The sequence below is a fragment of the Scomber scombrus genome, chromosome 10, assembly GCF_963691925.1.
Source record: "Scomber scombrus chromosome 10, fScoSco1.1, whole genome shotgun sequence".
Taxonomy (NCBI): Eukaryota; Metazoa; Chordata; class Actinopteri; order Scombriformes; family Scombridae; genus Scomber; species Scomber scombrus.
Window position 1 is genome coordinate 23,825,794 of NC_084979.1, and position 20,069 is coordinate 23,845,862.

At 38.2% G+C, this 20,069-nt stretch overlaps 3 protein-coding genes across 4 annotated transcripts in view; 1 reads left to right on the plus strand and 2 right to left on the minus strand.

The window, feature by feature from the left end:
• On the minus strand, positions 1 to 5,151 carry pm20d1.2 (peptidase M20 domain containing 1, tandem duplicate 2). Its single transcript, XM_062427035.1, has 13 exons — positions 4,887 to 5,151; positions 4,691 to 4,777; positions 2,814 to 3,049; positions 2,603 to 2,689; positions 2,378 to 2,511; positions 2,102 to 2,221; positions 1,899 to 1,974; positions 1,734 to 1,795; positions 1,574 to 1,652; positions 1,421 to 1,492; positions 1,162 to 1,327; positions 978 to 1,077; positions 1 to 622 (listed from the first exon to the last, which is right to left on the minus strand). Exons 1-13 carry the CDS (start codon positions 5,104 to 5,106, stop codon positions 493 to 495), a joined length of 1,569 nt encoding a protein of 522 aa, XP_062283019.1. The 5' UTR covers positions 5,107 to 5,151; the 3' UTR covers positions 1 to 492.
• The window catches only part of mfsd4ab (major facilitator superfamily domain containing 4Ab), a 25,746-nt gene continuing 10,422 nt past the window's right edge, over positions 4,746 to 20,069 (plus strand). The window contains exons 1-2 of one of the 2 annotated variants that reach the window (XM_062427040.1): positions 4,746 to 4,841; positions 13,030 to 13,136. In XM_062427040.1, coding sequence (XP_062283024.1) covers positions 13,134 to 13,136 — 3 coding nt within the window. In that variant the 5' untranslated portion in view covers positions 4,746 to 4,841; positions 13,030 to 13,133. Of the gene's footprint in view, positions 4,842 to 7,450; positions 7,639 to 13,029; positions 13,137 to 20,069 lie in introns of those variants that run through there. The other variant, XM_062427039.1, reaches the window with a different exon arrangement.
• lemd1 (LEM domain containing 1) lies at positions 6,471 to 12,136 on the minus strand. Its single transcript, XM_062427131.1, has 10 exons — positions 11,854 to 12,136; positions 9,585 to 9,696; positions 9,267 to 9,413; positions 9,108 to 9,181; positions 8,805 to 8,870; positions 8,543 to 8,698; positions 8,041 to 8,133; positions 7,834 to 7,914; positions 7,445 to 7,518; positions 6,471 to 7,225 (listed from the first exon to the last, which is right to left on the minus strand). Exons 1-10 carry the CDS (start codon positions 12,040 to 12,042, stop codon positions 6,913 to 6,915), a joined length of 1,305 nt encoding a protein of 434 aa, XP_062283115.1. The 5' UTR covers positions 12,043 to 12,136; the 3' UTR covers positions 6,471 to 6,912.

The following is a 20,069-nucleotide window of genomic DNA, read 5'->3' on the forward strand; positions in this document are numbered from 1 at the left end:
TCACTTGTACAAAAAAGGATTTATTTCAATCTGTCATCAGTGATACAGAAGTCTTTAAAAGATAAACTAATGTACTGGATTGTTGTGAGTAGCCAAAAATATTTACACAGTTATTTCATTAAAATTGTATGTGCATCATCATTTTAAGTATTATTATTATTATTATTATTCAGTATTATTAGCAGCCCAGAAAATATTGATCAACTTATACAATCTTGGTTTTAAGTTAAATCATCACAGCAGTGACCACAAAATTGTTATAACAAATGCAAATAAGCTCGACAAGAGACCAAAAAGATTCCATTGTTTAAACTAAGATTACAGGCCAGTGGAAAATTGTATCTGGCATTATAAGACAAGGAATTGTCTTATTTTGTTTATGAAATTTAGTAACAAAGGAGTAAGTCAAGTTGTGGTTTTGTTTGGTGCTCTTGCAATAATTCAGACTTTTGTATTGCATTTGTTAGGCTTGTTACCAGTACTATCCATTTCTTAGAGTTCATGGACAGAGCTATGAGGGTCAGGGAGCTTCTGTATGTCACAGTTTTGAATCAGACTGAAGAAAAATTGTACAAGCTCCTCATAGTTCTTTTTGGAAATTCTTTCATTGATCCCATGGAATCTAAAAAAAAGAAAAGAAAAACATTTTCCTTATGATCTCTAAGAAGACAAACGTATGTATCCTTCATTTGAATCCCTCTCTCTGTTCTTACTATATAATGCCTTTCTAGTAAACTGGGCAAAAGACTGGTCCGAAACATAAAACCCTTTCTACTGTATTTGGGAAATTTATGTCTTAACTGTGCAACTGGGTCACACGTTATATCACAAGTTTGTGATGTAAACATGTGAGCAACAGCAGAAAGCTTTCTTTTGTTCAAGAAGTCTGCCCTCTAGTTGTTCACTTATTACTCAGCACTTATTAATAACTACAGTTTTGTTGAGACTATTTTTATTCAGACATATTAGATTCTTACCTCTGAGCATCACCTGGTTTAAACCAGATAGGGGCAAAGCGATAAATATCATTGGTCAGGTCTTTGAAGTGTCGACTGTCAGTGTTCCCAATACAGATACCTGCACATACAAACAATTATATTAAGACACACAAGGAACACTTTGACCTAAAATTTTATGCAATTACTTCAATCTGATTTCTACCTGGAGCGACCGTAATGGTCGGAAACATGTCCAACACAGTTTTCTTAATGATCTGGAAGCCAAAAGACATTTCATCAAAGGAACTGACAGGGAGAGGATCGAACCCGTCAATAAACTCTATTTTCACACGGTGGTCCCCTACTGTAGACTCGATCAGGTCCAGCACCTAGACGAGAGAGCGTACATTTTATTCAGCTCAAAATATTCATGATAAAACATTGTGAATTTTCAAAAAGGACAATCAAAATTCAGACTTTACCTCTTTTAATGACTGTGCAGAGTGGATTCTTAGATTAACATAAGCTTCAGCAAGGGAAGGGATGACATTCACCTGCAAAACAACAGAAAATTTGGGATTTTTCCAAGGCAAACTGAATTGCTGTAAATTACCTTTTTATGCACTTAACTGTACCTTAACTCCTGCATTAAACATGGTGACTGCTGTGGTTGTCCTTACAAACGCATTAGTGTCTGATTTTCTCTCCAGTACCCTGCAACACAAAATTGACTAATTTAATCCACTCGACACAGTAAGAAGAAAACATGCTAAATTCATTTTGGGTTGCATTTACCTGCCAAGGAGTGGGGAAAACAGCCACAAATTCGACATTATGAACTTCATTGGGAGCCTGAACTGAGGTCAAAGAATGAGTAACTGAAATGGAGCAAGTAGAGATCTAACCTACAATAAGGTATAAGGAGTAGTGGAATAGTAGCTGGTAACCCTAATGTCTTACCTTATGGGCCAAGTGTTCAAAGGTTCCACGTTCAGGTCCATGACCAAATAACCTCGGCATGGGGTTCTCCTCTAGTCTGAGTAAATAGCATTACAGAGCCTTTTGGAACATACAGTGCAGTACAAAATGTGGACAAATCAAATTACACTCAAAGGAAATTAAATTGGCAAGAAATCTCACTTTGGAAAAGCTGTTCCTCTAACCTTTTAACTGCTGCAGCCAAGATCCCAATGCTGGTCTCTCTGGGAGGCATGGAGGAGTGACCAGGGAGCATTGACACACTCAGCTTTACAGTAGCTGCGCCCTTTTCACTTATTCCGATACTATAAAACACGTACACATAAAATAAATGTATCTCTACTGTAGACATCATTCTGTTCTGTTGTCAGGTTTGGCCATATTGTTGATGTTTTATCACACAAAATCTGCAACGTATAGGTCATGCAGAGTTGTTACTATAGAGTGTGGTAGGTTCTCACAGGGCAGCAGGTCCTTCAAGACCAGAGATGACTCCATCTAGCACTGCTAGGCCCTCATCCATGACAAATGACAGTCGCACACCACGCTGCTTCAAAAGGCTTACTATGTTCAGTGCCCCCTTATAACCACCGACCTTTTAAAAAAGAAATTGAGGGACAACTTTTAATATAATATGCAAATTCACATTTATATTAAAAAGACAATAATACATATTATTATGGTACCTCTTCATCATGACCAAGGCCAATGTAAAATCCTCTGCGTGGTGTATAGCCTTTAATCAGCAAGTACTCCAAGGCCTGAAGGATTCCCTGGAAAAAAATAAAGTATATGATTTTAGCCACACACATTTAGTAAAAACTACAAGGCTAATGAAGTATGTAACTCAACTCTGTTTAACTGCAAGATCACAAAAATGTTCACTCGTTCTCTCACCATCAGAGCGCCCTTGTCATCTATGGTCCCTCTACCATAGATGAAGCCATCTATCTCCTTGGCAGAAAATGGTGGGGCCTCCCAGCCATCCGCCTCTGAGGCAGGTACTACATCAATATGGGCCAACAGCATGTATGGCACCAGGTCAGGCTGTGACCCCGGCACCCAAAACAGATGACTGTAGTTTGCCACCAATTCATGATGAACCAAGCTTGAGGAGAAAACTGTTGGGAAGGCTGACACAAGAAGAGGTATACAAGATTAAAACTCTGGCAATTTAACACATGAAGGTCAATTTAATACTTGTTATCAGATGTATAATGTGGCTCTAAAGGGACTTGAATATTTGTGAAACTATCCTCTAAGATTTTTATATATATTGGTTTGGAATAAACTATATTATTAACATTTGGACTTCAAAGGATGGGTTCAGTTTTCTTCCTGTTCATACTGGCTTTTAAAAGATCCACTTTTAATGAACTTTCAACGTGAGTGATGGGGAACAAAATCCACAGTGTGTCCACACAGTCATTGTGTGCAAAAATGCATTTAAAAGTTTATCTAAAGGTTATATGAGGCTTCAGCGGTCTGAGTTGGTCATATTGAGTGGATATCTGTCACATTTACACTCATTTTAGAATCAAATTCCCTCTTTCTGTTTCCCTGTTGAGCTGTGGTGGAAGTATAGTAACAAAAAGAGACTGTAATGTTGAAAGATATTTACTTAATTGACTAACTTGGGCAGTTAAAGCTTCGTATTTGCTTCAGATAAACCTTTACATAACGTTACATTCTTGCACAAGAAGACCCCTATCACTTATATTGTGAGTGCATTATGAAGGGGACCTTGTAATTGTCAGTATGACCAGGAGAAATGCTTATGGGGAGAAAAACCTCTTTCACTGTTCATATGGACACCTGACTGTTGCTTTAACCTCCTGCGACCCTGCACCCTCATATCGGGACATTATGCTTCATTGCTGGACCTTATGCTTCATTCTTTGACTTGTTATCCTCGTTCTTACACACTTTTTTGTGCCACCTGGTGGTAAAACATTGATCAGAATACATTAATCAATGCAAAAACCAGATGGCAGGCATCTTGGTCAAGTCAATCAACAGCTGATACCTGGACAAAAGTGGACCAGGCACAAAACCGTATCAAATTTTATGGTTGAAACTTGTTTATTGATGCTTAAAAACGTTTATAGTTTGATACAATACACATTGGACTAATTTTATTAATAGCAACAAGCTATTGTTTGTACTCGTTTGAGGACATTGGGACTTTTTTTTTATCATTGATGCAAAGGAAAAGTGTAAATGTAAGGAAATAGAGTTTTATACACTGGTGAATTAATTGTGTTATACAGTGTGTTATCATTTTCAAATATGACTTTCTGTTCAAAGACAATGCTTAGTTTTGTACTTATGAGGTCCTAATAATCCCAAATATCTAGGAGAAATAAAAAATCAAACAAATGCTCGGGTCTAAGGAGGTTAAGAAAGGCTTGAAAAGTGCGGATTCATCCTTTAATGAGAAACGTTAGCTCTCTTATGCTCCTTAATACAAAAAGGCTGCTGGTGCCTTTGCACAGTGAGAATTTGTCTGTATATTGTGGAAAAAACTTCCTTAATGAGCATATAACCAAATCCTCAGTTAAGCTGAGTCAAGAGGTTAGCTAGCTAGCGTTAGTGTGTGTGTGTGTGTGTGTGTGTGTGTGTGTGTGTGTGTGTGTGTGTGTGTGTGTGTGTGTGTGTGTGTGTGTGTGTGTGTGTGTGTGTGTGTGTGAATAAAGCCATTGATAACTAACCGATAAACACGCCATAACAGGCAAATCAATGTCTCCCATCTTTTAGAGGCAGCTTTAAGTTACCTTTTCGTAGGAACTTGTCAAATTGAAGCAGAGCGGTGGTGTTGATGTCCGTCCCGCTGAATGACACAGTGGGGATCCGTACAGCCTCTGGATGAATGAACACACACATACACACCGCATGATACTGCTGCTTTCGACACATTTCCTACAGGTAACTAACTACTTTCTAATTATAACTACAGCAAGCGGAAATTACCTTTAAAATTAGCAAGTAGCCCCTCTCTCTGCTGCTGGTCTATCACAAGAGAGATGTTATTGGTCTTTTCCCAGTGTGCCAGCTGAAGTCCGACATTTACGTCCAGTGAAACAGTCCTGATAGACGCTATAGTGCCTAACACCAGCACTGTAATGAGTAGGCTGCAAATAATAATCTTTAAAAACTTGAATAGTTTGATCTTTGGACCTGAGTCAGTCATGTTGTTGTATTATCTGTTGTGACAGCGGAACTCGGTCACTGTGGCTGTCAGCAGGCTGTCAGGGGTTGTTGAGCGAGAGCCACCTGCTGGCCGAAAAGCAGGTCTACACCTACCTATACAGAATAATGCTAGTGCTTTGTCAGTGTGTGGCTAGTTTTATTACCCTGTCACCCAGTTAAGCCATTCATTAACCCTCATCCTACCAACTTATTTACAAGGGCTACTGACAAAAAAAAAACTACTGTAAGAAACAACCATCATACCAAAATGTTGACTTATTTCTTCTCAAAATATTATTTTAAAACCAGTATTATTATTCTCGGAAAGTTAAGAAAGATGCATGTTTTATAACACAAAAAATATACCTTTCTATAATACAAGCTGCAGCTTTTATCCCAAGTATAATCTTTCCATAAAGTCCTATACCCCCTTGATAGTGTGTGATGCCTTCAATTAGGACCCATGGTAAACATCAACTCAATTAATACTTACTATACTTACTTAACTATTAGAACTGCATAGGCAGAATTGGGAGGTCCCCCAGGATCCCAATTTTTGTTTTAAAGCAATTAAAACAGAAACAGAAAACAATTAATGTTATGAAGCCAGCAAGGAACAATTTGATTGACAGAGTCGTGAAAAACTGGAAGCACCTGTGAGATATGACAAATAGTACAACTGTGTGGTCTGCTGTTAACCCAGTCAGTACGATAAAGGTGAACAGTGCCACTATTATAATCTCATGACATGTAGCAAAAGTGGATTAATGATCTCTAGTTCGGGGGTTAGCAGTTAGGGTCAATCATGAACCTGTTTTCTTCAGCACTGTTTATTAGGGGGCTGACATTGCACAGGCTCAAAAAGAACAGCCCAGGTTTTTTTTTTTTAAGTTTGATTTATGTGAACATTTTTGTACTTGAGGGCAGATGTATTTTTTCCATGAGTAAATGAGGATTACAGCAGCTTCATTTGGCAAAAAAATTACTCATAAATATGAACATGCAAGAGACTACATATGATATCTTATCAACACACAAACAGTGGCCTGCTTCATTTATGGTCAAAGTACTATCATTGACACAAATCTGTTCTGGTCAGAAAGGCCAAATTGTGTTATGTAGTTTTTAAAGAGCTAATATTTATATGAGCCATATGTTTACATTCATATCTACTGGGAATTTCTAAAGAGTGATGTAGAAGATTTGAAGTCATCTGTAAAATGGGAAGGGTAGGATTAGGCCCACAGGTCTCTATTTGTCAAACATTGCCCTAGTTCATGCCTCTGCATGCTAAAAAAAAAAAAAAGTAATTTGTTTTCACCTCAGATAGTATCATCCATTGCACAAAAACTATGAAGCAAAATATCCTTTATTGAAATATGTTTTAAATATTAAAAAACAAAAACCACACATCATACAACAGTACACTGACATGTAATAATTGAAAAGACACCAAAACATTACACAATATGGGTTAGTTAATAGCAAAAATAACCACATCCTTATTATTTATACATTTGAGAAACTATTCAGATCTCTAAAGTCTTGATTGCATCACTGTACTTTTGCCATTGTTTTGACTACAGGAACAAGAGCATTTTTGGTAACATAAAACCGTAAAACTGGACTTTGAGGTTTGAAAACAGAAACAAACTCCCAAAAAGACACACAAACACAGTCAACAAAAAAGTGTTGAAATGAATATGTGCACCTTGAATGTTTCCCAAAGTCATTATGGATAGCTGGCTTGGTAAAAGCTGAAACATTAACAAAAAAAAGCAACCTTCACATCCGTAGAAACTGAGTTTTACTCCTGTCCAAAGAGTGCTGGTCTGTTCTGGGTCTCAGCCTGAAGCAAAAGCCCCTCCTTGATGTCTGACTCCTGGCTTAGAATGTCCAATAAGGCCACAAACGGATTGAATGAGTTGTCTTCAATACAAGCATAAATGAAGTACAAGAGGGACGCCACAATGAAGAAGACCAAAATCTGTATGTGGATGGGTACAAGGCGGCGCTCCACCTCTCGCCTCTCCAGGGTGGTGGGACTGGCAGGAGTATCTGGATATGCGTACTGGATAGGTCTCCCTGCTGCACCCTTGATTGGTCTCCGGCGAGTGGCACTGAAATCCAGAGATATGAGCTGAAAATGGACAGCTTACAAAACTCCTACCAAGTGTGTTAGTGCATGCTGCTGTGCAAGTTATCCCTAATAACCAATTTCAAATTATTGTACTTGTCTCACACTCAGGACAAATCAAATTCTCTTTCATCAACAGGTTAAAAAGCTGGGAGGAGTTTATAATTGGTGCAGTGTGTAATGGTGTTGGTACAGTACTTACTGGATCCCTGTAAGTGTGGTCTTAGTGTCTGGAATCAAGTCCTTGTAAATATCTTTCACAGGCTCCGGAGGAAGCTAGAAAAGAAAAGCGGTATTTACTGACAAAGCAGGCCAGAGAAAAGAGACGACTTTCCCAGACACCTGTGTTCAACAGAGACAGAGGCCCAGCAAGTCAGGTAGAAATGAAAGGAAAAGGTGATTTTTAATGTAATGCCCTGATTTTTTTAACACATACAGACAAAGAAACAAAGTAGAGGAAGTATTATGGTTATTGTGTATATCATTTAAAAAGGTGTTACATGTTAACCACCAAATATCATGTGTTCTAGTAAGCCAAAGAACACACTCCCATCAAGTGATATTGAACAAAAAACTAAAAAGATGATGTGCCTTTGTTTTCCTTTCATAAGTGGAAGCCTCGGGAGTGTAGTACACAGAATGGTTCTTCTTGTCTACAGCTGGCATGTCCAGCTAAGAAAAGGAGACGTAACAGATGATACACATCTCCTGCCAACCCTGTTGAACCTCTCCAAACACTTTAACCACCACCACAGTTTGAGCTTAAAAGTGTGACTGAACAATGTGAGCACTACTGACCCTGTTGGACCGCGACCAATGCTCCTGAACATTGCTCCCATTGAACTCTCTCTCAGTGTCTACATTAGGAGAGAGTGACGTCTGACTCTCCATCTGTTGTTTAGAGTAAGATTGTTCATTAATGAGCAAGTGCCCCTACAGTGACTACTCAAAAAACACCAATAAAATAAGAGTAAATGGCAATTTTTAACAAGAAAACATGTCAGACTTCCCTCTTCAACCATCTCTGTGATGCTGAATTTCCGAGAGGGAAATGAATCATTACACATGACTGATTGTGATGCAGATGGGACCTGCAAGGTTTAGGATTATTATCATGTCAAGAGTAGCAAAAACATGTATCATGTTTATCATCACCCACTCCATACACCAGTGACACAATTAAAGTGAAAGTACAATTCCTAGTTTCCCCTAGGTGGTGTGTGAGTAAAGTTATTCTAAGAAGGGAATGTGGAGAATTTAAAATCCACAAGATTCAACTGTTCAAATAAGACCAGCCTACCCCTGATCCTAATCCTGAGCGTTGATCAACAGAGGATGCTCTACTAATTCCTGCAGGAATCTGGGAGCACCTAGACCGACCCTGCTCTGATGATTTTAACACATTCCCTGAATTCCACTTGGTACTAGGTTCCCTGTGTCGGGAAGCACGAGCACGCTGCAAAAAGCCAACCCAAATCAAAAACAAAGAAATCAGTTTGTAATTTGGTTTGACAAAAATAATAATAATTGTGCGAAACGCTAAGGATATCTGTGGTATTTACCAGTCTTGATGAGGGTAAAAAACACTGCGGGTAAACATAACCACCTTTCTGAAAAAGCAACTCTACCTGTGAAAAGCAAAAAAATAAATAAAATAAAAAACACAACAACACATTCACAAACCATAAACACATTAACTTATACAGTTGCAGTCTGTAACCACTAAGTGGCACTGTAAGGAAGATTTATTTCCATTAAGTTAGTGATGGCAAAAATGCAAAATAAGATCTATTAACCAGGCTTCTTATTGACAGACAATTTAACTTATTAACACAGAAGCTCCTGATCATTGAATATTTCATAACTTCTCTCACCTGGCGGCTCTCTTTCTGGGTCTTTTCTGACTGTTCAACAGTTTCTTGTTTTGCTCCTTCAGAACCTGCACAAATCACAGAAAATAGTATAAACCCTATGATTATCTAATACCAGCCATGTAAAACAATCCAAAACATATCTTCTCATACCTGATTCTTCATCGTCCTCTTCCCCATTTTCCTCCTCTTCTTCACTGTCAGAGTACAGTACAGCTTTCTCTGTTCCATTCATTTTGTCATGTCCATCAGACTGAAGCAATTTCCTGAGCTTCTGCTCATACAAGGCCCTGGTGGAAGCTAGATGGATAAACAATCCTATTGCAATTAGTTTTAAGACAAAATGGAGTGAAGGTACTTTTTAAAAACACTTAAAAACATTTAATAGCATTTAAAACTGTATTAATGATGACAGGATTCCCATTTCTACAATAAAAAGCCAAGTTTAAGACAGTATAAGTGCAACCTCACCGACTATGGGCCCAGCTTTGACTCCGTGCACAAGCAATGCAGCCCTGAGGTCGTCATCAGTCAAACCACTTGGGTCGGGCATTTCTGTATCGTCTGGATCTTCCTCCTCCTCCTCACAAAAACAAAATTTGCCCAATTACTGAAAGTTGTTCAAAACAAAGGCTGCAGCTTGAATGTCAGCAGTTTCCAATACGGTGCTCCTCTCAAATCGGTTCAATATCTACCAATTCTGGGAACTGCATTTACCTTGCAGAAGAAACAGATCAGAGTGCCTGCATTTGATAGTGTCTCATCAATACTGGCATACAGGACTGCAATTGCTACAATTATTTTTATCATTGAATACTCTGTCAATAATTTTCTCAATTAATCAATTGATCGTTTGGTCTATAAAACATAAAAACAAAAAAAACATTGACAAATGTCACAGTCTCCTAAAGCCTAATGTAACATTTTTTTTGTTTTGAGTAAACAACAGCGCAAACCCACACATTTTTAAATTCCCTAAACTGAGGCAGTAAATAAGCATTCATTTAATTGACTTTCTTAAATTTAGGGGAGGTCCACTGTATAAACTTTATGGCTTCTGGACCTCCCCTGTCATGTCTGTTTTATTTCTCCTATGTCCTATATTCTGTTTTATATGTGCAAATAAAAAGAAATAAAAAATATCTTTGCAGCTCTACATCTAAAATGGGTAATGCCAAAATAAAGACAAATACTACACGAGAGATTATACTGAAAAAAGCAGCGGCAGTAATTTAGACCATGTCATCTTACAAGTATTTCAGCAAAACCACTGTTTACATGTTTCTACAAAACTGGCAAAGTAGCATATTGAAACTGAACCGGTGGTGCAGTCTTAATGAGAAATAACATTATTCTACAACCATAAAGTATTCTACTGTATACATATCTTTGTCACAACTCCTCTTGAGTGATGCCTTCAGAAATCTTCCATTATTTTCTCAATCAATCATTTACTATCTAAAAACAGTGGAGAAATGCCCATCAAAGTTTTCCAGAGCACATGTTGACATCTTAAAATGGCTTGTTTTGTCTCACCTAGAGTCCAAATCCCCAAAATATTATTATATATTATATCAATTTACACACTAAGCAACTAAGGATACAACTAACAGTTATTTTGATTATCGATTAATCTGTCTTATTTTCTCGTATAATCAATGTTTGTTTGGTCCATGAATGTCGAGAAAATGGTCAAAAATATTTAGTTTATTATCAAAAAGGTCTAAGAAAACAAGAAAATATTCACTTTTGAGAAGCTGGAATCCAAGAATTTGGAAACCATATTCTAAAAACAATGGCTCAAATCAATTGTCAAAATTGTTGTAGGTTAATTTAGTAGTGGGCATCTAATTGATTACTAGTTGTAGCTCTAAAAGCAGCACTTTCTCATCTTTGAGAATCTGGAACCAGAGACTGTTTTGCTTTCTTTTTTTTTTTAAATGACTTGATACAATTCATTTTACTGAAATAGATCGACTGATTAATTGACAAATCGTTTCAGCTCTAAGTGGGCCTAGCATACAAATCTTTCAGCAATTTACATATTTTACACTTTACCCTGACTGAACAGTAAAGTTAATTTATTAGTGGGGGGGATTACCTAAACAGACTAAACACACTGTTCCCCGTGACATGTTGCAGGAACAACTCCCAGACTTCCAAGTGCTTGTGAAGCTCCTCTTCCTGGCACACATAAATGAACGTGACAGGTGTGACAAGCACATGCACACGACTTTAATGGCAGCCCCTCCAAGCACAGAAACGTCTCTTGTAAATCTATACCAAACTATACAGCTGGTGGCTTAAAGTCGTCAAGGACCACAAGTGCTGCAGCAAGCTGAGAAGGCTGTTTGGTAACTGACCCATATCTCAGCTTCCCAACCCTCCACAGCTGCTTTAAAATCAGTTCAAAAACAATTATCAAATCACAGCAGCACTTGTATCACAAAAAAAGAAAAGTTGATGTCCTTGAATGCATCACTGTTTACAGGTCCTTTATCAGACATCATATTTGCAATAGTGACAACTGATCTTTATTTATTTTTAGGTCATTTCTCAGAAATGTGAAGCAAGTTGAGAAAATGCTCAAATTAGAGTGACTACCAATTAATAATAGGGCACCCAATTTTGTTCGTTGCACGTCGAGATCAAGAGCAACTTAACGCAACATTCTGCAATAGTCAATTAAAAATCCTCTTGTTTAAGACACCAAAAAAAGTGTTGCTGAACTCACTGCCACTTCTTGCACTTGATCCTCCTCGTCGCTGGAGAAATCCGCAGCGTGTTTTTGATCAACGTGTTTCATGTGCAGCTCCACATAAGCTTCCTTCTTGCTCTTGGAGGGTGGCAGCGCAACATTGTGGGCAATTAAATCTGACTTGAGTCGAGATTTGGAGAAGTGAGCAGGATCCTCCACAAACACCGGCATGTCACAAGGCCGAATCGGAAAAAATATGAACAACTAACTTCAGTGCTTAGTCGCTCACTGGAAACACGTCTCTGAAGTCAGATGTAGGCTACCGACAGAGCTGCCCTCTGCCTGAGGTTAGAGAGTCTGACTGAACTGAGAACAGCTGCAACTAACGACTTGACAGACAGCAAGAGGCTCGCTTTAAATACCAGGAGTCACTAACTTAAACATATAACACAGCAAGCTAACCGTGTGTTTAGATAAGTATCGCCTACTAGATTTACATTAGACTGAGACCTATATATTAAATTGTGATGAACTCAAAAAGAAAACCATAAACAATTAATAAAAAAGGCATGTGGCTTTGGTGTTAGCTTTTAATCAGATTTCTAGGTTAAACCCTTGTTATTAAATTTATTTGGAAGTTCAGAGCTGCCTCAATTAAAAATAAATCATTTTATTCAAATTGTTGTTTTTTAATTGTTCTTGCCTTTGTCTGGCAAACACTGTGCTCTTTTATTTAATATGAAACTCTTCAAATATCTTTTATTGTTATTGTTGTATTGTTTTTATACTATTTTATTGCCCTTTGGCCTTCTTGGACAAAAGTTTCAGGTCCACAACTGGTAATTGTGTACATTGCTCCACTGTTTAAAAATAAAAATGAAAATGCAATTACAGTCCAATTAAATTATCTCATTTTAATATAAGCCTATCTTATAGCCAGTGTGTTGACCTTTCATAGTAGGAAAAGCCACAGGTGTTATGACATTAATGATCTCTATTATATTCATATATCCCAGTACACCATGACAGAGAGTTAGCATGCACAATATGAGGACCCTGAAACCAAAGCAGCAAAACGTAATTCAGTCATCCATTCATTGTATCATTTAAATTTACTGTAACAAAATGCCTTTGTGTAAAATGGTCACATCTTCATACAGTTGTATTTATATGCAGATCTTTACACCAGTAAAATGATTGTGTACCTTTGACCTTCAGGTTTGAGCCGGCCTTTGGACACTGGTGTTGTGGCGTCTTTGGTGCACATTGCTGCAGCATATTTACAGAAATGATGCATCCAACTAGTGCAGCATGTAGAAGACATGGTAAGTAGTTCCTTTTGCAACACCTGTTTAAAGATAAAAAATTAAAAAAAAAAAAAAAAACACTTGCTCAGGTGGTTGTTTAAGCAGGGCGTGCCTACATAATGTGTCATGGAGGATTGCTCTATGTTCCAGCCAGACACCCTAACCAGGCACCTTTTCCAACAAACAGATTTACATGACTATCCTAAAAACTTTGTGGAGTAAAAGCAGTCATTTATCAAGATAACTCAGTAAACCTGCTACGTAACAGGTAACTGCTTCAGCACAACTCCACCCAAACAAATCCAATCAGCATGAAATTAGTGAAATGACCTGGTAGGCTTTGGTCAAAATCAAAACCTGGGTCACAGTTACCTATAGGGGACTTTCTAAAGAAGCACAATTAATTAACCTCAACAACACCCCTACTTTCCAGCAGATATCCTGCTTTATGTGTTACAAATAAAAATAAATAGGGGGACTTTTTTATATAACAAATGGTTGTCTCCTCTTTTTCTTTAAGTGAAGGCAAAAACAGGAAACAAACAAACTGAAACGACTAATAATCCACAATACAGTATTATTCAAAAATCACCTAAAGCCAGTCAACAACACAAAAAGATGAAACAAAATTGATCCTGTGAACAATAGGTTATGGCAGATGTTTGTCTTTGCTGTAAATCTTTACAAAACAGCTCAACTGTATTTAATTAGATGACAACTTTGCTATTTTGCTCTTGCTGCTCCGTGAATATGAAATGACAAGACAGCAGGGGGTTTACAGTACTTTGCATCGCAGTGATATTTGAATTTGAGTTGAACAGACTCGATCACCTGCTGTGCTGTTTACTGTTGTGAACTTGAATTGAACCATTTTTAGATTAGACCATCACACTGTGAAGTGAGGAAAACAACATTTGTTTTCAGTGGGGATTTCTGGGGAGCTGACGGTACTGGAATGGGATCCATCAGTTGTGAACATGTATACAGTTTTATTATTAGATAAAAAATATTAGCCTTCCTGGACGTTTAATCTTATTCTGATAGATTTTACCACTGAGCCTTTTTATATTGGTCCACAATGTTGAACTTGTTGGCAAGCAGCTCTTAGGAATGATTCACAACAGGGAGGTCAGGCAACTGCTGCTCAGTACATTAAATTCACCCAACCAGTATATCACAGCTAAAATTAGTGAAATATTGTGATGCCCTTTGTTGGTCTTACACATACTGCAAAAGATAGGATCATGGCATTGAACATTAAGGCACTGTCAGAGAGTGTATTTTAAAGGCATACAAAAAGGTTTATGGGCATTTGTGGACATCTTTTATGTCCAGGTGCTGAGTCAAAAAAAATGTTGTAGATACTATACTTTCTGTTTCCCAAGGACTCAAAGTACTGTAAAATGCTCTTTCAAAAAAAATAGTATATTTATTACATTTACAAAGAATACAACGTTTTGAGCTCAAATTGGCTTTTCATGAGGTACAGATGCCTCTGTTGCAAGTCCTTGGGAAACAGATAATATAAAAAGTCTCAAATCAAAAGCCCTGAGGTGGAGTTAGACTTGACTCTTACTTTGCAGAGAGAATAACTAAGACTTGCTTCAAGAAGTCTGATGCATACTTCCAAGTTCAAAGTTAAGAGATATTCAAGAGTTTTTGGGATCAGAACTCTGAATTCTCCTGGAATGCTTTTGAAAAATCTCTTTGACAGGGAGGGGGTACAAACCACAAGAGGCCACATTTGAAAGGCTTTGAACCAGCATTGTGATGGTTCAGTTTGCAAAAATGAAAAATAATGATATTAAAATATCGAAATTAAATATCCAGCTGTATATACTAAATTAGAAAAAAAAATACTCATGTAAAGAAGAGTGGGAATTAAATAAATATCCATTGTTTTGCTTAACAAATGGTACAATTTTGATTGATACAATGCCTTTTAGCACTGCTACAGGTCAGTACATAATCTTTACTTGAATTTGGAGGACAATTCACTTCCATTAATGATAAGCATGATGAATACTGAATGGACAAACATTCTCTCTCTGTGGTCACTGAAGATGGATCACCACGACATGACAACTAAGTTATGGAGAGGCTCATTAAGTGTCCTTAGTTGGAATAGCCAGAGGTAAACAACACATTGCCCCTAGGAATTTTCGTATTTCTTTTAAGGCAATGTAAAATCATCTATTTCACCTCTGAGTATGAAAGTTTTTATTCCTATAGACTAGTTTCATACATTATAAAATAATAATTTTCTTTAATTATATTTCTCTTGTAACCACTAAAATACTGTCTGGCTAATAGGCAACAACAATATTGTAATACTGGTAACAAGCTCTTGAAGTGTTAAGCCTACTAGAAATAACTATCACTACAGTTAATAATTTTACCCCATTGTTTTGTCAATATGAAAACAGTGTGAATCAGTGGCAACAATAATAATAATAAATGCTATTAATGGTAGGTTCTATATTTTTTAGAGCTTGATCTTTTTAGAGCTCAATTAGACAGTAATGATGTTATACCACACACACTTTAACTAACACTGGTAGAATCAGACAAGAGTCATTTCCTAAGGTAATGGTGTGCAAACATTTTAATGTCCTCACAGGGGAGAGATGAGCGATCATTAGTTAAGACTTAAACAATCCTGCACATCCATCATTAGATTAAACACATCTTTCAATTCAGAGTCGTGACTTTCACAGTAAACCTTCCAGTAGAAATAAAAAGCTTTAAGCATGTGCTAAATCACAACTTTCATTAAGACCACGCAATCATTTCCAAAAAACATCCAAGAGAAATACAAATGTTTGCTCTAACTCAGAATATCTGTATTTGCCCCACAACTCCAAAAGTTTGACGCAAGGAAAGATGCATGATGTAGCTGCTGTGGGCCCAAACTTTTGTTGATATCATTACATACGTTTAGATGCTACAAATAACTAATTAAACAAAAACTTATATTAATATTGCCAAATAATGTTTTTACTTTGTTTGTAGTCTGCTGCTCATTGAATAGTTTTGGCGGGCATAAACAACATTTGCAAATAATACAGAAATCATTGCAAAAAAGTTTCAAAAGTCATGTAACAGAGGTCCAGAGTTGTCTGTCCACTGTGTATCCAATGGCTTTAAACCCTACATGACATGTTAGAAAGAACTCACATAGGAATAGAAAGCCATAAGACACAGTTGTGGTTTGATTTGGAAGACAATAAGACAAAATCAGTTACTTAGATGCAGAGAGCTTATGCAGTTAGGGTCTGAAAGCTTGGAAACATAAAGAGGAACAAACAGGGGCAAGTTGCAGACAGCATTCAGGATTTAAAACTTACATCCGCATGAATAATTAACCAAAGAAACTGCAAGTATTCATCTGAGGCCCGAGGGAGTAAAATGAAACTATGTTATGAATCTTTATACTGTAGGAATTGTATTTTTCACAACACTGACTCAAATAAATTGACCCCTAGCCAATGCTTGAACCTTACAGCAGTATGCCGCAAGCTATTCAATTCCTCAGGGGGGGTTGAAGAATAATCCTTGATTAAAAATGCAGTAAATCAATGTCTACAGGGAAAAGGTGCAATGTTAATCAAAAGGATTTTGTCACTGAATTCAAAACAGATTGCATAAACTTCTTCTATATTCTGCAAACCCCTTGACTTCCCCAAGCACAAAGAAGATTACTCAGTATGTAAATTCAACTACTGGGCACAGGAAGCCAGCAGTGTTTATTAATGACCAAAATATTTTTGCAGATATGAATTTAGCATTTCCCTGCAGTAGCTCCTGTGCTGCTTGAATCAAAGCCATCATGCTAATGAGTTAAGCATAAGTCATGCACAGAAACACGACCTGAAAGAGGGTTTTACTAGTACGCTTGTTTCATACTCCCATGACCTTAAAAATGTCATTAATAAAGAAAAGGCAGCTTGAATTTTTGCAGAATAGTTTCTGTTCTCTGACCTGAAACACCAGACTGTTTAACACAATTTTCAGCACTAAACTGTCAGATGTTTTTTGGACCATTTTCAACCTCTCAGTGAGAGACTCAGCACTCGAGCTATGCAGGCCAAATCTGTTCACCCAGATGTCTGCTCAGAAAACAGTAGCCTTTATAAAAACATGAAAAAATCTTGTGGACAGAGAGGAAACGGGCTACTATGGAGGACAGAGGAGGCATTTGTTGACATTGTATCAAATGCAACGCTGAGGTATTTGAGGCACAGAGGGGCCAGGTATTTGTCAGTCAGTGTTTCTTGTGCTTTTGCTGTCTCCAACTCAAACAACAAAAGCCCCATTGAGACAGCCTCCTTTTTTATCTGAACAAGCACACAAAGCTTCCTGTACTCGGCTGCAACTCTCCAGTACTGAGAGAACCACTTCTTGTCTAGTCTAGTCTTTTTATGCACCTGTTTCAAGCTGTTCTGGCAGTGCAAGAGTAAAAACACTTTGTTAGATAGTTTTAAATCTTTTCTCATGGCTTTGCCACATTTAACTTTCACATAGTTGCAATATATCCCAACTTAATCATAAAACACCCTAAGTTTATTCTAAAGAGATAGAAACCTAATGAAGTCCAGCTTGATTTTGAGTTGTCATCTTACCTAAACACCAAACACTGACATAATCTCTCATTGGTTTTACCAATGTTGGATATTAAGTTGACTCTCTGAAAGAGAGCATTATGTACTGATTGAGGAAAGGTGTTTACTCAATCAGCCTTTTCCAGGTTTGAAAAAGACCACTGCCACTGAGCTCCAGGGAGCCTGCGCTCATGCATGTCTCAGCATAAATTAGTAAAACCCCTGTGCCAGACTCTGTCCAGACAAGAAGGTGAATCTCAGCCACTGGGAGGATTAGCTTTAATCCCTAAACATCGTACATGGTCCTCTCAGCTGGGAGCCAGTTCAGACAATCGTCAGTAGCCAGATGTTTTTAATGGCTTATTATGATTATGGCCATGTTTAATGTTTTTTTAATAAATGCATTCCTCTGTTGTTATGATGGAAGTATGAGCAGTGAGGAAAATGTCTCCAAGAAATTGCAGATATAAAGCTACAGCAATACAGCAAATGAGTAATACCCCACAATTTAACATTTACTGGTTTTAAATATAAAGATAAAGATAAAGGGGTGGCGCCTGATTTTTTTTTACCCTTTGCATTGATCCCTTTACATTTATTAAAAACACAAAAGCACCTTTCACCAGCAAACAAGACAACCAAAAGACAGTGAAACACTGCATACAGTACATGAAAGCTTCAGAGCATCAGTAAGCTGCTTCTTTTTCTTCACTGTCAGTCTTGACCGAAACACAAACCGCTATTTGGACCAACACACTTAACACTTCTGAAAGTGACAGAGATAAACATGCAGTTAGTGCCGGGTTGCATTCTTATGCTATAAATCTGACTCTTACCTTCTTCTCCCTCTCCTGCGTCCCTCGCTGAAACAAGTATGGCATCCCCTCACCCTAATACTGTATTAAGAGACAATGGGTAGTGGGGGGGAGGAGTTACTATGTGAGCAGCAGAGAGAGTGAGGAGACAGAGCGAGTAAAGCAGAATGAAAACTGCCAGAGTGTGAGAGGGAGAAAGGGGGCTCAGAAGGGAGATCACTTGCCCACAAAACTCTCGTACCACGAATCTGACGAAACGTTACATGAATGGCAATTCTAGAAATCCCCCTCCCCATCCCTCCTCCCTAGACGCAATGTCAGAGAAAACATCAACCAGAAATCCCTCTTCACGTGGGAAATGTAAGGAAAAACAAGAGACTGTGAGAGAATGGGTCCTGGTTTTAAACAAGTCCCTTTCTTTGGCTTTCTTTGAATGAGTTCTTAAGACTCCAAGTTGGCAGAGTGCCCATGGGTCCTGGATGGAAAAGGATAAAAGAGGGGCTGAGGTAGGGGGGCTTTCTATTGTGTTTGTTCCCTTCCTTTCAGTCCTGGCACTCTAGTTGATCTTTGCAGCCAGTTGCTGAATATTCCAGTCACTTATCCCTCGATTGTAAACAGAAACTCACATTTCCATCATCGATGTTCACATTACACCAGCCCCCACCTCACAACGATGATATAAACTTTGTTTTTGTCTTCTTGCACGTAAAGTTTGGGTGTAAGATTTAAAATAGGAAGCCAGGACCAAAATAATTTTCCAAATTAACAGTGTCTCCAAGTCAGCACTGATCTGAAGATCCCAAGTCTCTTATTGAGAACTCTTTGTTTGGACCTCTTTCTCCTTTCTTTGTCCTCCTAACAGTCCATCACTAGTAGAGGGAGAATGCTGTTTGCCTGGTGAATCTGGGATGAAGACAGCAGGTGCTGTTGCCCCTCTCTGAGCCACATTCACTCACAGCTTTCTCCCCCCTCCATCCGTTTCCTCAACTAATACACCCTCCTCCTCCTGTCAATGTGAGGACAAGGAAGGGCTGGGGGGCGGTTAGATAGGGAGAATGAGCTACTGTATGGTGAAGAAACACACCCAAAAAAAGATACAGTTTGCTGAAGGTTTTAATGAGTGACGTCATGTCGGTCTGGCCAGAATAGCTGATGAGCTACGTGACACAGAGCCAAGGTAAAGGGTGCAACGGATTAATGCAACTGCATCTCTTGTTAGTCTCCACTGTGCTTCTCAATGCTGCTTGTGCTGCATCAGTGCCGCAAGAGAAGCCCTGTTTTCACTCACAGTCTACCCCCTCTTCCTCCTCCTTCTCCTCCTCCTCCTCCTTCCCCACAAACCCTTCCCTAGCCTCTCTCTCTGTCTTCCTCTTCCCTCAAATAGACACACAGGCTCGGTTCATTACTATTCACCAGGTTTCACTAAGACACGCATCATTGCTCCACTCTCTACAACTGTGTCGGGAGAGGCAGGAGGGGGGAGAGGAGAACAGGGAGAAGCAGAGGAAGGGTAAAGCAAGAGACATCTTATGATA